This window comes from Lissotriton helveticus, chromosome 11 (genome assembly GCF_964261635.1).
Source record: "Lissotriton helveticus chromosome 11, aLisHel1.1, whole genome shotgun sequence".
NCBI lineage: Eukaryota > Metazoa > Chordata > Amphibia > Caudata > Salamandridae > Lissotriton > Lissotriton helveticus.
Window position 1 is genome coordinate 1,047,607,475 of NC_136072.1, and position 17,563 is coordinate 1,047,625,037.

The 17,563-nt window shown below is 47.6% G+C and overlaps 1 protein-coding gene across 8 annotated transcripts in view; it reads right to left on the reverse strand.

Moving 5' to 3' along the window:
• KDM2B (lysine demethylase 2B) overlaps positions 1 to 17,563 on the reverse strand; it is a 1,129,854-nt gene that overhangs the window by 595,657 nt on the left and 516,634 nt on the right. For all 8 annotated transcript variants that reach the window (XM_078667529.1, XM_078667528.1, XM_078667527.1 and 5 more), the window contains one exon: positions 8,076 to 8,202. In XM_078667529.1, the coding sequence (XP_078523655.1) occupies positions 8,076 to 8,202 (127 nt within the window). The remainder of the gene's footprint in view (positions 1 to 8,075; positions 8,203 to 17,563) is intronic.

Consider the following 17,563-nt stretch of genomic DNA (forward strand, 5'->3'; position numbering starts at 1 on the left):
GTGCCCTCGCTGAATCTTTGAAAAATGTCCTCAGCATGCCTCATCATACCTTTTAACATAGGTAAAGACTGTGTTGTCCTATGTGTGGTCCCTAATGTTTCAAATAAGAAATGTTCTTCCAAAGATTCCTTGTGTAAAGTAACTCCATGGTATGTAGCTGCCATGGCAATTACAATTAACTCCTGGTATGAGGTGTTGTCATCAGGAGGGGAAGGTTTCGCAGGCTATAGATCTGGGTCTGAATCTGTAGGAGGATCTATATTGTAACCATCCCATGGATCAGGTGGTGGTTGTCAATAAGTGGCATTCCCATCCCCTTTATCAGGATCTGTACCGGAAAGTCCCGTGGTAGGATGTCGAGAGGGTCTGAAGGTGGTACAATAGGTACTGGTGAAGGGGGTGGAGAGGTAGAAGAAATAGGGTGAAGAGGGCTAGTAGCCATGTCATTCTTCTTTTTAATAGGGATTTTGTATCCAGTGTCTATCTTTCTTTTTGGCGGATGGTATTACTGGTTTTGCTGTAATATGTCCAGTGTCTGGATTTATATACAGTTTTTTATATTTTTGGATCCAGCTTTTGTTGCATGGTTTCCAATATTGACTCCTGAGGCTTTTGAAGAGTATCTTTCTCTTTTGGTGCTGACATTTTTGGTACCGAGCTGGATTTGTCTATTTTGTCTTTAGGTGCCGAAGTTGTGTTATCTCGACTCAAGCCGGAGGGCTAGATGTATGCTTCCGGTGGCGAGCCAGATGGCGGGGCGTTGGAAGGAGAGTCTCGGTGCCTACCATGGCCGGATGGCAATGGTGGCCAGGAAGCCTTATGTTTTATGGAAGAGGGTTTTGTAAGTAAAGGGGATTTGGAACTTACGGCACCTTGACCGACTGAAACGTCCTGGAACTCCAGTTCTATCTCTAGCTCGGAATCTGAAAAGTGGACAGAGAAGGCCTCTTCTTACTCAATTGCAGATGCTTCCATGTTTTCCAGTTCGATATCTTCTATGAAGATATCAGGGATCTGTTCGATGTCTTGTTGCTGCATTTCTTACCGTCGAGCCTGGTGGTCGCGGAGGTGTTTTTTGAGCAGAATGAGCAACAGGCATCGCAGTCTTCTTCCTTGTGCTCTGGAGAACGGCGCAAGTTACAGACTATGTGACGGTGGGTGTGCAGATATTTGGAATGGCACCAAGGGTAGAATTGGAAGGGAGTCTGTTCCATCTGCAGATTTCTCGATTTTGGTCTCTCGAGTAGAAGTGAAAGAAACAGGCATGGCCCATAGACCGCGGTTGGAGTTTTGTCATTCCAACGGTGAAAGTTTTCCAATTTTCGACAAACGGAGGATGGGAAAAAGCATTTGAAACAATACCTAAGAGCGTATAGTGGGCTGCAAACCAAAGGGATCCTGATAAACGGTCTCGAGTCGGAGCACAGCAAACAACTTCAGAACACGATGGCGGAAAGAAAATTATCTAACAATGGAGTTGATGCCCATGCGCACTATCACTGAAAGGAGGAGTCACCCTGCCTCGTGACTGGAAAAGACTTCTTTGAAGAAAACATCAATTTGCAAACATCAGGACCCAACCCTACATGGCAGGAGTATGCAAAGCATGTGTATCTACAGCAGACATGCCTCGAACATATAATTTCTTGTTCTCGCCTTGTTGATACCTTGGCCTGTCATCACTGGTGGCCTAACTGCTGCTGGATGGAGCGCATCAAATCTCTGCAGTAAAGAATTAACAAAATGCAGCAGACCATGAGCCCTAGAAGTGAGTTTTACAGTCAAACTAGAACAGAAGTGCGGTAGAATATAGATAATGCTATAGAAACTAACATCTGCCCTCAGTCTTGTGAAGGGAACACATTTCCTTCAGTTGTCACAAGACTCTGAGAAGACTTGGCTTCATGTAGTGTGCTAGACCAGCATTTGTTGATTCTTTTACCTGCTGTGAAGTCTTTTATGAAACAGTCATCTCAATACAGAAAGACCTAGCAGCATTTTCTTATATGCTCTGCCAATGGGACCAGGCATTTGATTAAGACTCTTGGATGGGTTACAATTGGTAGTGCTGACCGGCCACAAAAAATCTCAAATATTGCTATCAGCAAAGTCCTGCCTCATTCTGGGCTTTGAGAAAAACAGCTTAGTATATTTATAGTGGTGACTTTGGAGGGCCGGCGCTAGGTGGCCAGGGACGTGCCCAGAGTACAGGCGGATTCCATCCGTAGAAAAAAAAGTCTTGGTTACTCTAACAGGCCAACACTGAAGAAACGTCACTTAGCATGCTAGTTAATTTCAGGGCTCATCAGCTGGTTACGAGTTATCCTGAACCTTCTCATAGCTTCTCCCTTGAAGAAGTTGGAGAGTGCTTTATTCCTATACCCACCCAAAATCCTATCTATGCACTATAGCTGCCTACATGTGTAGTGACAGGAATTTGTGTTTTTCTTTCCAGTCAGATTCTGCATCTCATGACAGTTTAGCCAATAGTTTTGCCTAGTAACCTCCATCATTTTCTAATGCCACTTACCTGCACTGAATCCTAAACATCTACAGCTGTAGGTGATTCCTCCTATTCACAGCTGGAAGGAATGATCACAACTAAGATCACGTAACCCTGTTCATTCCCCATTTATGCTTTGGTCTGTGGACTTTTAACAGCTCAGAGATTTTAGGTGTGGAGGTTCCAGGATTGACGACCATAGACCATTTCGTGTTCTGAACTGCCTGTAGTTACAATGAATAGGAAAGTGGATTTAAGTGTCCTGAATGTCTGCGGACATCATGAATTCTCGTTCAAGGAGTAAGGAGGTGATCAAGCTTAAGGCTTGTGTCGTCAAGAATGTATTTAGCTCACAAAGATCCAAATGGGTCTTCAGTCACTAGTCTTCCTCTTGACCAAGAAGAACCTTGATCAGAAGCCCTGACTGCCAGCTTCTCTGTACATGTTTGATTGACCCTTGAGCAGCTTCGAGAATCTCCAACTGAAGGTGGTCAAGATGTTGATGATGTATTGATAGGTGGCAGCAGGGCGGCTTTGGTGAGAACTCTATGGTGTGTCCATAGTGATCCATATGAATTAACCAACAGTGTGTAGTCACTCTCTCCCATTCTATGGTAATATCTGAAACTGTCTCCTTGCTGCATAGAAAGTGGTTGGCAGCACAGGGAATTCATGCTTATTTCTGAATAGACAGCAAGCTTGAGATGACCCCCACTGTTTCTGTTGTGCTTTGTTGTAAGACTACCACTGGGCTCTCAAGTATTCTTGCTCATTGAAGGATTGGTAGTGTATGTAGGCCATAATCTGTGATTTGGGTTTGCACTGCAAGAATCCTCCCTTATGTGACTGTGATTTTCTAGAGCCTCAAAATCCAAAGAGTTAAAGAAACAGCAACACCCAAAAGAGCACAACATGTTGGGATTGGTCTTAATGCTCTGAAATGTGTCATACATAAGTTTGCCTGGGTATCAAGCACCGAAAGAATCCATACCATGTCTAGTCGAAGTCAAAAGGAAGGTCCCGTTCCCTCTCCCTAAGTCGTCCCTGCAACAGTTCTTCATAGCAGTCGAATTCAGCAGGCAAATCCAAAACGTAGCACAAGAAGTCCAAGTGGGACTAGGCCCCTTCCCACATTCTCTAATTGATGAGAAGGCACAAGGGTGCAAAAGTGCCTCTCGGTCTTTGTCCCGAAATCTATCTCTATCGGAGCTAAGAGCTAATTCTGACTCTTGTCCTGTTTTTGTGGCCTTTGGCAACACCACAGTAAATACAAGGAATCTGTGACTCCATCCGGGTCCTCTTTGGCATGTAGCAGGCTCCCTCTGGTGTGCTTTCAGGCCCCTAGGAACTGCAAGGGCCACTGACTGGAACCCTTGCAGCCCGTTGGAACCTTTGGGACAATGTCGGGTCCCGGACTGGCTTTAGTGCTGGCATCACTCTTGGTGCCACAACACATGCCGGACCTCAAAGCATCAACTTTGGTGTTGATGCCGAAAGATTAAGCACATCCTATATTGCTCTCTGACTCCGCTTCAACTTCAATTTGAGTCATGCAATATTTTACAGTTACAAAATTTTCATTTTATATACACTACTACCTTTATAAAAAGGTACCCAGGATAAACTCAGAATATTGAAGTGTACATATTGCCTAAGTGCTCAAACAAATAATTTAATACCACATGAAGACAGAATAAAGGGTGAAAAAAATCGAAACAGGTGACCATGTCCATAACCGTGAGATCTAGCCCCAATACTGTGCATCATAAAACGCTCTTGCAAAAATGAGTACTGTTAATCCTTTTTCACATGCTATGTGTAAGAATGAAGAAGGGATTCTGTAAGCCTATTTAAGTATTCCCATTGCATTATACATATAATTATGTATTATAGTATAAATGCTTTTTTCATGTATGACCAAGAATGTATCAATATTTTATAATCCAATACGCCTTGAGACCCTCCGCGTGAGTAGTGCGCTATATAAATGCTTGATTGATTGATTGATTGATTGATGTTGTTTCGCTGCGGTATACATCTAGTACATTGGAGCATGCTAGTTAATTGTCATGGTTCTAATAGGCCCAGAGGTAATCTATCTATACTACTATTATAAAGAGAGAACTTGCACCTTTTGGCCAGGTAAACTCGGGAACCACAGCGCCAATCTACACACCCGATACATCTATGAAAATGTCAGGGTGTGTAGATGGACATAGGCTATATAAATGTAAAAAATTAAGTTTGTAAACAAAGTAGTCCCCTGAAAGTAGCGCCGGCCGGGACCTAGCGCTGGCCGCGACACGACGTGCGTGATGACGACGACGGAGGAGGGCCGTGCAGTGACGAGCGGCTGTGCAGTGAGGAGCGGCGGCACAGGTAAGGAAAGGGAAAGTGAGCCTGTGTGATGCAGGGGGAGGCAAGAAGGAGGCAGCAGTAAATGAAAATGTCGGAGCGCGAGTGAGTCGGGGCGGGAGGGGGCACGAGTGAGTCGGGGCGGGAGGGGGGTGCGAGTGAGTCGGGGCGGGAGGGAGTCGGTGCGGGAGGGGTTCGGGGCGGGAGCGGGTGTACTGCCCCCAGCCCCTTTCTGCCCCAGGCAACGCTGGGGCGGGCTGCTAGAACTATTATAAAGAGAGAACAGAAACCTTTTGGCAAGGTAAACTCGGGAACCACAGCGCCAATCCACACACCCAATACATTGTTGTACTCCTCAGGGTGTGTAGATGGACATAGGCTGCATAAAATAAAAAAAAACTTAAAATAAAAAATTAAACTTTAAAAACAAAGTAGTCCCCTAAAAGTAGCGCCGGCTGCGACGTAGCGCTGGCCGCCGCGACCTAGCGATGTCCGCAACGTGCGTGATGACGACAGTCGGGGAGGAGCGGTGACGAGCAGCAAGGAGTGGCGGTGAAGTCCCGAGCGCGGGGAAGAGCGGCGGCTCAGGTAAGGCAAAGGCGAGGCGGGAGGCGGTCTGGGCAATGTCGGGGCGGGCGGGAGTGCACCCAAGCCTTAAATGTTGCCCACAGCCCCCTTCTGGCCCGGGCAACGCTTGGGCGGGCTGCGGGAGGCGGGAAGCGGTCTGGGCAATGTCGGGGCGGGCGGGGGCCGGGGCAGGAGTGCACCCAAGCCTGAAATGTTGCCCCCAGCCCCCTTCTGCCCCAGGCAACGCTGGGGCGGGCTGCTAGTGTTAATTCAAAGTTGTACATCTGCACATCTCTGAGAAGGACAGCCTCGTTTTCAAACACATCAAATAGAAATGGAATTTTAGGAGAATAATGAGCTTAACGTTGTATTTATGAATGCTATCTTCCCAAGGACACCTTTTGCTTCCTCTGGAAGGAGATGCTGCCACCTGCTAATGAGGTATGTTATGTATTTTGGATTATGCTCTAAATTATCTATTTTTAGCAAGAGTCCTGTTTAGCCGAAATGACAATTGATTTTCAATTATTTTATTGTGCTGCTTGCTACTTTCATTAAACGTTAGTTAGACTTTGGCCTACCGATTGAGTGTGTTCACTTTTTAACAGAGATATAAAGCCATGTGCTTGCCCCTGTAACGAAGGGCTTAAAAATTAAATGTTTTACAAATGTCACATTTGGGTGCCTTAGGTTTTGGATAAAAGCACTGCAAGCATTTGATGTGCTTATCAAACAAGAAGATCATCTTTTGGGCACAAGTCCAACAAGCTTTCAAGAAAGATTTATTCTCACTGTGAGGAGAGATTGGCATGATGCTTGAAGTCTCTGCCTATCTGAATATATAAGTGAGGGTTTACTTGCACTGACTGAAATGTCAGTCATTTGGTTGTCTAGGAGTAGTGTAGGCTTAAGCAAATGTGCAACGTACCCATTTATGTTGACAAACATTTCCTTGAATTACCTCTTTAAATAACACTAGTTGTAAATTGCTCACTTAAATGAAGGCAAATTAATTTGCATTCTGGCCAAGGGTTCAGCCTCAGGTTCTGAGCACGAATTGGGTACATGGCTAATTGTACAGTGAAATTATTTAATTATTGCTGTGCATTTACAAGAGTGAATTTAAATGTTGGAAGAGTCACTGTTTTAAGGGGAAATAATACAAACAAATTCATCAGATTCACCCCGGTGAAGTTTCTGACTCACCCCAGTTTAAAACTAGGATACTTTACTGCAACACCAAAAAACAAGATGCCATCTATACATCCGTTTTATAACTCATACATTCTTTGATATTCCTTAGTGGTGGCTCCTCCGCTAAGGCGGGGGGGGGGGGGAGGGGGGGGGGGGTCGTCCCACTTCCAGAAAGCAGCAGAAAAAAGGAAAAAATAAAATGATAATAACGGAATGTTATTATTATTTTATTTTGTACTCCTGCTGCGGCAACGTGCATGAGGTGGTGGGGCGGGGCTGCCGAGCAGGGGAGGAGTGGTAGAACACTACTGTGCGCAATGACTGTTTGGTCGGCCCTCTCAGGCCGCCCCAAAACAGTCATACACACTTCCCTGTTCTCCAAACAGGTTGCATTACAGCCTGCATGCAAAACATGTCCACCCCTCCAGCCCCTGGCAGCGCTTAGACCAATCACAATGCTGCATTGCAGCATCGTGATTGACTTAGGGGTGGGAGCCTGGCTGCTTTTCCTAATCTAAAAGTAAGTTACACACACTAATATGCAATTTTATTACCTTTTCACCTTTTTGTGAACTTGCCACATTTTATAATACTTACTGTATCCAATGGCAACCATAAATAAGAAACATGCCCTTGTAATAAAATGCATCAATGTCTTGTTATCAAACGAAAGCAATGGAACAACATGCTTGTTATTTACTGTTAGCAACAAATGGCTGTATACTTTCACATAAAATACATAATCCATGCTATTCTCAGGACTAGGCAATCAGCATACTTTCAATTGGTCATCCCCCAATTACTGCACAATTACATTATAATTTTAATCTCTCAGTTCTGTAACTTAATTGCTGTCTATGTTACATAGCAGTAGTCAGGAGGTATTATTATTATGATAACGGCACTTATAAAATGCACAGCTACTCAAAGGAGTGTCCCGGCGCGTTTTCTATTGGGCGGTAAGGAGGAGAAGACACAGTTTATTTAAAGAGCCAGGCTTTCAGTTTCTTTCTAAAGAACCTCGAATCACTAACAGCTCTTAAGTCAGTCGGGAGCTGATTCCAGACCACCGCACTCAACCGGGTAAGTGATCTGCAGCCAACTCTCTATCTGAGGATCCTAGGAGTGCAAGCCTGTAGCTTATTTGAGGATTGCAATTGCCTAGACGGAATATAGAAACTGAATCTTGATGTCAAGTAATACGGACCATTACAGTATAAGGATGAATGTACCATCACCAGGGACTTAAACTTCACTCTTTCTTTCACAGGTAACCAGTGAAGGTCCCAGACATGCAGCCTAACATTAGCCCTCTTAGGGAGGTTAAGTAGCAACTGGTCCGCTGTATTTTGGATCACCTGGAGTTTATTGAGGAGGTATCCTAGCAAGCCGGCATAGAACGCATTGGCATAAGGACATTGGCATTGAAGGACACTTACTTCAAGAGCTCACTTACCAATTAACATTGATTCTTGCTGGTACTCTTTGATGAGATGAGAGTGCTTCGTCAGACAATACACATATCTTTCTAGGACATACCAGCACATCTCATAGTAGAAAGGATAGCGAAATTTGGCATGCACCTAGAAAATAAAATTGAAGGTGAAATTCTAAAGGTGTTTTTGAATGTTCTCCAAACGTGGACTACGTTTACAGTAATTACTTGACATTATTTAGTTAAATCAAAGCATGTTAAGTACTTTTTAAATGGAAATTAGGTTTTCAAAATGGAAATTAGGTTAGTGTTTCGTTCGTATATCTTATACATTATCTTGATGATCTGATTTAGAACAATACAGTTTGAAATACATAACATTAATGTGCTCCGCCCCTCCCAACAGTGTTTTTAAAATGAGTTTCCTGCTTTACTTATTGTATTTCCGGTACATCACTGTAACCTAGAGTTGCATTGGACTCCAAAGGTCCTGCTGCTGTGTTATTCAGTAGTGTGCAAGCCATCCCCCCACTGACTGTCCAATGCTGCCATGGACAATCAATCCCACCCTCTCCACAGGCAGCTTCTTATAGAGAGCCTGAGGCAGACAACATGCATGTCTGTGGTCACAACTGCCCACCAGATTACTCTCTTCTTACTCGCCTATACTTACTGGCTTATACTAAACCTCCTACTCCCCTTGTAATTCCTTCTATTACACCTTCAAAAATCATAATTTTAAGGCGGGGCTTGCCGAGCTCCATGGTAGTCATGTTCCTCACAGTTCTGGTGTAGCCCTATCTTGAACGATATAGAGGGGTTGGAGGGTCGGTGTGGTTGGGCTTCCAGAGCTGTGAGGCCTCATCTGGGAACCCAGAGGTACCGGCAGCAGTTCTCTGATGACACCCCTAGCCTTTGAAACTCCCTGCTCCTCCCCTCACAACACAACCTGATCAATTCACATTCAGAAAGCTCCTAAAAATCACCTGTTCAGTCTCAATTAATCTGCTTACACCTTTGCCTAATTTGTTCCACCCCTTCTTCATGCTGTCTTACTTATTACAATTTTACTCTCCTCCGATATTCTTCTATGTATTGTATCCATCTGGTTATTTGTAAAGCGTTTTGTACATCTTCTTAGACAAATGAATGCATGTTAGGGATTATGGTTTTCAAAACTGAATGAATCTGTCTAATTACTATTTACATAATTTGACATGCAATATAGATTGCAGCATTATTGCTAAATTTGATGCAATTGGAACTGATCAACTTTAGGCTCATTTGAGCCGAGTAATTCGTTTTTTTTTACTGTTTTATGTGCTAATTTGAAAAAATTGATTAATTCATTCCTTAAGTCAAATTTGAGTATTTAATGAAAAAACGAATTTTGATTGATCTTTAATTTAATTTTGTTCTTTTTCATGACAACACATCTTGTTAGTTGTTTATGCATGTTTATACTCCGAAGTGCCACGTGCATTTTATATTGGACTACTATTTCCATAATGCCTTTCAATAGATAATAGGCGATAGATGTATAAATGGAGACTGAGAAAGGGCTCCGTTTACCGTGAACAAGACTAGTCAAAACGCATCGGTTTTGTCTTTTTTATGAGGCGGATGTCCTATTACTTACCGGTAATCTTCATTACTCCGGGTCCCGTTGTCCTCGTCCCCTTCATACTAACTATTGAGATTATCTCCTAGACAGAACAAGCATTTACAATGCAATGGTTTCGCCTTTGGAAAAGTTAGAGCTATTGGCATTTTAAATGACAAAATTTGTATTTATGTGTTGGTTTTAAAAACAGATAAATAAATGGCATTGTCATTTACAATGCCATTAGCTTAATCTCTCGCAAATGTGAGACCTATTGTACCCTACGGACGAGCTCAGCAGACAGCAATTACTCACGAACAAAAATCATGCAATGAAGACGAGGGAAACTACAAAATATCAGAAATTACAGCCATTTGAGCAACAAGAAACTCCAAGAAGCTAGTGCTCCCTCCTGTAACCTCATATTAAATGGCAAAATTACAGGAAGCTAAAAATAATGACACGGACAGCAGGAGGGGGGACGCATAGCTGCCAACGTTTCAGATTGCCATGTGTGACATTTTCATAATTTCAGCGAATTTATGAGTGACATTTCAGCAACTATGAGTGACACTTTCTCACGAACAAAAATCATGCAATGAGGACAAGGGAAACGTCAAAATATCAGAAATTACAGCCATTTGAGCAACTAGAAACTCCAAGAAGCTAGTGCTCCCTCCTGTAACTTCATATTAAATGGCAAAATTACAGGAAGGTAAAAATAATGACATTTCAGACATTGACAGCTGAAACGCTTAGCACTGAGAACTTGCTACACTGCATGAGATACATAAATTCACTACATGGAATTCAGTTGTGCACGTTTATTTTAAGGTTAGACTACTGCAGTGCTATATTGTAGGCAGCTTTCAGAGATCCCCCTGGCCTTTTGACCAATTTTTAATGAAAAGTCTCACCTTGCTCTGGGAGTGACGGCAAAGGGAGCAGGAGCAGTGGCAGTAGGAAAATGATGACAGACATTAAGCTGCCACAGCCGCTTCCAGAAAGCCAGGGCCATGTGGGCGATTACGGACGAAAGGATGAGGCAATCGGACGGTGGCGGCAGACCATGAAGCTGTGAGTCCGCAACGTGGGGCGCCTTCACAGCTGCAGTGCACGCGTTGAGGCTACAGCCCGCCAGTCACACAGCGGCTTTCCGTGATCAAGCTCCTTCCGAGGTTCAAGTTGGTGAGGCGCGTACCTAGTCCCCTCATTTCCTGTTTAATTTATAAAAGCAGGTGCTACCGCACGCATCTGAGATCTGATGAATTCGCTTTTGTTGGATTTGATCAGATGTCACAAATGAACTATTTCTACGTCCAACTTTTCTTCTCAAGACCGGAAAGAACGCTGAAAGAAATCCCACTACAATATCACGGGATGTTTAGGTTCGTGCGTATGCTAATTTCAAGGTTTGTTAAAAATCAATACAAAAATTAACTAAAACTGCAAACACTGAAGACGCTGACCTTTGCCCTCCAACGATACTGATTATAGTTACAGTCTCACTAGTATTTGTATTCAGCCCAAATCGAGAACAAGTCACATCTTGGACAGAAGCCCCCGGTTCAGCTCGACTCAGTTTATTGCGCACACAGACGAGGCACAAGTCCGACTTCAGCGAAAAGAATGAAACATCGGCTGGAACCAGTTCAAACTGTGCCAAAAACCGCAGCAATTGCATGAACACACCATCAGCATTTAGGACATTAAAAAAGCCCAGATCGCAGAGCAGCATACACACCTGGCCGGTTACAACCTTCATGTCGCGGCTGGGAGCCGCCCATACCCCCCGATGATCTCCAATGGCCGCTCCCGGGGGTCACTGTCCGTCCCTGCGCCTCCGGGTCACCGGGCGAATGAACGAGGCAGCACGGGTCACACCTCCGGCCCAGAGACTGTTTACAGATTGTCATAGCGACACTCGGTTAGTATTAGAGCACTGCCCTGCCCCGTGACGTCACATCCTGTGAAAAAACGACTGCACTCTCAAAGCCATCAGTTGCTGCCTAAACTTCAGGTTGTTAAGATCGGCGTCAAGAAATCATTCTTGAATTGAGCCGGAATACCAGGAGCCAACGTCAATTTTCTTTGTATCAGGTATTCAGAGTGTTGCAGCAGTGCTCACTGCAGTCGTGACTTTATCGCCCATTTTGACCTCACAAGTTAACACCTGGCAAAATCTGCAGTAGGATCATAGGTTGAAAAGACAAAAATATGTGTTAATTAGGTGCACAAACATTCTGAGTCTCTGCCCCATCACCTGCTCAAACACACCGAAGCTTTCTCGCTGCCAGGCCGGGGTGGGCAGTAGTGTAACCTGAAAAAGCAGCAGCACAAGAGCTTTAAACAGCCGTGACAGCGGGAGGGGGGCGGTAACGTGGACACGAACAGCGGGAGGGGGGGGGGAACGGGCACAAGAACAGCGGGAGGGGGGCAGGAACGGCCACACGGACAGCGGGAGGGGGGCGGGAACGGACAGCGGGACATCGCGCAACCCACCCCTGCAAAGGACGCGTTAAAAATGGCCAACACAAACATTTAAAAAAAAAGAAAAAACACCCGCCCACCGCCGCATGACGTGCGAAAATGGGCAGGATGAGAAGAAGATCGCCGGAACGCCCACGAATCGCCTCGGACCCTGACGGACAGATCTCACTTCCAATGGCTAGCCTCCATTTATGAAGCTAGCCAATGGAAGAGAGAGGCTGAACTAAAGCACACAGTGTAACTCAAAAGATTTCGCCCTGCGCCGAAAAGCTGCGCGGCGCAGCTTTTCGCCAGGTCGAAACCTAAAAAAAAAAAAGAAAAGCAGGAATGCTGGTACGCCCCTCCCTCTCCCTATTGGGAGTACATAAGGGTACAGTACTCAGCATGCCTCCTGAACCACCAAGCCCAAGATGAGGGCCGGAAAGCCGGGAGGGAGGGAGGGATGGTATGAAGGGGACGAGGACAACGGGACCCGGAGTAATGAAGATTACCGGTAAGTAATAGGACATTACCCCCAGGTCCCTCCTGTCCTCGTCCCCTTCATACTAACTATTGAGAATACCCAAGCAGCAACCGGCCATCATCAAACAACAAACCACCAGAACACCGCAGTACTGTAAAACCCAGCAATTTATTGAAAACAACAGCACAGAAGAAGGAAAACAAGGGGAATCAGGAACACACAGCCCGAAAAAAAACCAAACCAAAGTTAGTGTCATCCCCCAGAACATTCTGGATATGGTAATGTCTAACAAAGGTATTAGCAGAAGCCCAAGTGGCGGCCCTACAAATCTCAGAAAGGGACACCCCACGAACCTCCGCCCAGGAAGCAGCCATCCCCCGAGTAGAACGCCCCTGAACCCCAGCCGGGGGAGGAAAACCAGAAAGAGAATAGGCCAGAACAATAACCTGCTTCAACCAACGCCCAATGGAAGAAGAAGAAGCACGGCAACCCCTGGAGACAGCACCAAAAGAAACAAACAGGGAGTCAGAAAGCCGAAAGGCACGGGTCCGATCAACATAGACCCACAAAGCCCGGCAAACATCCAGCAAGGACCAAGGAAGGTCGTCCTCGTCCACCTGAGCCGAATTCAAAGCCGGCAGGACCAGCTCCTGAGAGCGATGGAATTGGGAGGAAACCTAAGGAACGAAGTAGGAATCTAAACGAAGAACCACACCATCAGCAGAAAAGGACAGAAAAGGCTCCTGAGCCATCAAAGCACCCAGCTCCCCTAGGCAACGAGCAGAAGTGATAGCCACCAAAAAACTTCATATCAACCTCCTCCAAAGGCTCAAAGGGAGCAGCAACCAAAACCCTCAAAACCAAGGGAAGATCCCAGAGAGGAAAAGGACGCACCACAGGGCGGGAATGCGCAAAACAGCGCAACAAACGAGAAACCAACCATCCACATCAGGCAGATTCCCCCAAGGGGCCCGAAAAGCCCCGATAGCAGCCCACTGAGCCCGGAGAGTAGAGACAGACAAACGCTTCTCGAACCCATCCCAAAGGAACTGAAGAACATCCGGCAAAGGACAAACCAAGGGTGACAACGCCAGGCCAAGACACCAACGTTCAAAGTTACCCCAATGCCTACCATAGGACTGAAGGGTAGAAGGCTTCCGAGACTGCTGAATAGCCAAGGCTAAATGCTCCAGGAGACCCCTATTCCGCCACTCCTGCCACTCAACCGCCAAACCGACAGCCGCCGCCGCCGCAGGGGCAACATCGGAGAGGACCGTAACGGAGACGGAGGGAAGGGGAAGAACCACGGACCCTGAACAGCCAACAGCATCAGAGTGGGAAACCAAGACCTGCGGGGCCAGAAAGGCACCACCACCACCACCTCCCGATCCTCCCTCAGCAGCCAAGACAGAAAGCGAGATATCAGAACCAGAGGAGGAAAGGCGTAAATCAGGCAGGAAGGCCAAGGAAGGGACAGGGCATCCACCCCCCAAGACCCCTCCTGAGGAATCCTGGAGAAGAACCAGGGAAGCTGCGCATTGAGCCGGGAAGCAAAGAGGTCCAGAAAGGGAAGACCAAACCTCACGCACACCTGACGAAAGGCTACCGGGGTCAAGGCCAACTCCAGGGAGACAGGAAAAAAACGACTGAGGGCATCCGCCACCCCATTGTCCACCCCCCGGACATGTACAGCCACCAGGGACAAAAGATGGCACTCCGCCCAGCAAAACAAGGGGGACACCACCGCGTTCAGGGAACGAGAATGGATACCGCCCTGGTGATTCAAGTAGGCCACCGTCACCGAGTTGTCTGACCGAACCAACACATGCTGGCCCATCAGAAGGAGCCGAAACCCCCGGACAGCCCGACACACAGCAGACAACTCCCGCCAGTTCGAAGACTGACGACCCTCCAGGAGGGACCATCGACCCTGAAGGCACTCCGACCCCAAAGTCGCCCCCAAGCCCAGAGCGCTGGCATCCGTCGTAAGGACCACCGGAGGCGGAGACTGCAGAGGCAAGCCCTTGTCCAGATTGGACGACAGAAACCACCAACGCAGGGCAGGAAGGATCGACAGGGACACAGGAACCAAAAGGGACAAGTCCCCCGACAAGGGATCCCACCGAGCCAGCAGGTAGGACCACAGAGGACAAAGATGGAAACGCGCCCAAGGCACCGTGAACACTGTGGCCGCCATCAGACCCAGAAGGCACAACCAAAGACGTACCCGGAAGGAACGACCTACCAGAAACCGATGTGCCAGGGAACACAGGGTCACAGCACGAGCCACTGGCAGGAAGACCCGAGTCAAATCCGTGTGGAAACACGCCCCTATGAACTGCAAGTCCTGAGACGGCAGAAGCTGGCATTTGGGGAGATTCAACAGAAACCTATGGTCCCGCAAGGCCGAACACACAAACCTCTGATCCCTCAACAACAGATCCGCGGAGGGAGCATGCAGGAGCCAATCGTCCAGATACGGATAAACCATAATCCCCTGGAGGTACAAGAAAGCCACCAAGGGAGCCACCACTTTGGTAAACACGCTGGGAGCCGATCTCAGGCCGAAGGGAAGAACCATGAACTGGTAATGCACCCCCAGAAGACAAAACCGCAGGAAAGGACGAGAAAGTGGATGGACAGGCATGTGATAATAGGCATCCTGAAGGTCCAGAGTGCACATGTAATGACCCTGGAGAACCAGAGGGATCACCCGCTGAAGGGTCTCCATCTTGAAAGGAACCCACAGCACAAACTTGTTCAGGGCCTTCAGATCTAGCACCAGACGAAAACCTCCCGTTATCTAGGGGACCAGAAAAATGATTGAATAAAATCCCCTACCCCTCTTCCCAGGAGGAACCACCTGCACAGCCCTCTTGTCCAACAGAGACTGGACCCCCCGAGACAGCTCCTCCCTCTTGACCCGACAGGATGGCCAGGGAGTCGGACGGACCCCCGAGTCCGGAGGAGGGACGGAAAACTCCAAGAGGTACCCCAAGCGGATAACGTCCAGGACCCACAAGTCTGAACAGGAGGACATCCAGGCCGGAAGAAAGAACCGAAGCCGACCTCCGACCAAGGATCCGACCTCGGACCCCAGATAGTCAGGAACGAGGCTTCGCAGGAGGGGACTTCGCCTTCTTGTCCCGACGCCGACCAGGCTGAAAACTACCACGACCCCTGGAAAACTGCCTGTGAGAGGAAAGACGAAAGAAGGGCTTAGGCTTAGAAGAAGCAGGAGCAGCCGAGGACTGCTTGAAAGATGAAGAATGTTTCTTCTCCTTGAATAGCCGATGCAACCTGCCCTCCAACTCCGCCACAAACAACATGGAACCCTGAAAGGGCAAACGCAGTGCAGCAGACTTCTGGGCCGAATCCGTCTTCCAGTCCTTCAGGAATAAGTTCCTACGAGCAGCCACGCAAGCACCCCCAGAGAGGGCAGAAGCACGCACAACGTCGAAGGAAACGTCAGACAGAAACTCCACCTGACGCTCAATATGAGCCAGAATATCAGAACAGTGAGTGGCATTATCCATGGAACCATACAAAGTCTTCAAGTCCGAAAGCAGAGACTGAGCAACATAAGTCCCGTAGATGCCAGCCCGCAGAGCCAGATGAGAGCCAGAATAAACCTTACGCAGGGAAGTGTCCACTCTCTTGTCCACAGGATCACACACAAAAGCATCCTCAGCCAATGAAGTGCGCCCCACCAGACTTGCCACAAAAGAAACCACAGGAACAGAGTCCGGCAAATCCTTGGCCATATCCTGAAGAGGATAGAGCTTAGCCATGAAGCGAGGAAGCAGAATGCGATCCGGATCCTTCCACTCCCGATCCAAAACCTCCTTGACACAAGGATGGACAGGCATAACCACAGGAGCAGCGCACTGGAACTGGCGAAGCAAGGAACCCCCAGAAGTATCCGGGACATCATCAGCAGGGAACCCCATATTCGCCTTAACATGACTCAACAAGTCCGGCAACATGTCTTTATCCACATATTTGCCCTTAACCACATCACCCTCCAACCATCCATCCTCAGACCCAGAGGAAGAAGAAGAAGAAGGAGGCGGAGCACGACCGGACCTGGACTTGGACTTGGATTTGGACCCGGACCTCGGACCCCCCATCTTCAACAAAGTCTCCTTAATCAGCTCCTTCAATCTTGCATCACCACCCCTGGAACGATGCTTGGACCGCGCAGGAGAAGGAGATGAGTACGAGAAAGAAGAAGAAGAGGAGGCCTCCACAACATGCCTGCTCTTCTTAGCATGTTTCCCCATGACAAGGCACTGGAAAGCAGCGAGGGACCGAAGTCCACCACTCCCAGCAGGACACTCAATTCAGAGCAGGACCCCAGGCAAGACTGCAGGAAGCCCACCAGAGTACCAGCCACCACCACAGTCAGCGAAATCCAAATGAGCAGCACCATGCATCACACACCCAAAGAACAGAATGCAGGCCCCGCCAAATAACAAACGCTTTTAAAGCGCAAAAAAACGCTATGCGGTACTTACAGGAGGAGCCGGCAAACAGCCACCACGAAACAGCCGCCAGCCACCCATCGCACCCGCCTGACTTCCTGCCCCAAACAGAGGAAGTCAGGCATACTCCGGAAGGAAGCGCCCCAGCCGTACAGGGGCCGCCACACCACGGAGCAGCAGGAACCGAAGCCAGCGTCTCCACAAGCCCGGCAGAATGGAGACGCCGACAGGACACCCCCCGGCGCCATGCAGGATCACCGGAAGAAAGGCCAGAAAGCATCCACAAGGAACCCCTCAAGCCCAGAAGGAGGAGAAGCCAAGACGACCAGCAAGCACCGGAAGCCCAGCAACAGGTAAGCTCCAGGAGCCCACAGGCTCCTGGTCCACACATTTAGAAAAACTGTTGAAGACAGAAAAAAGAACAGGAGGCATGCTGGGTACTGTACCCTTATGTACTCCCAATAGGGAG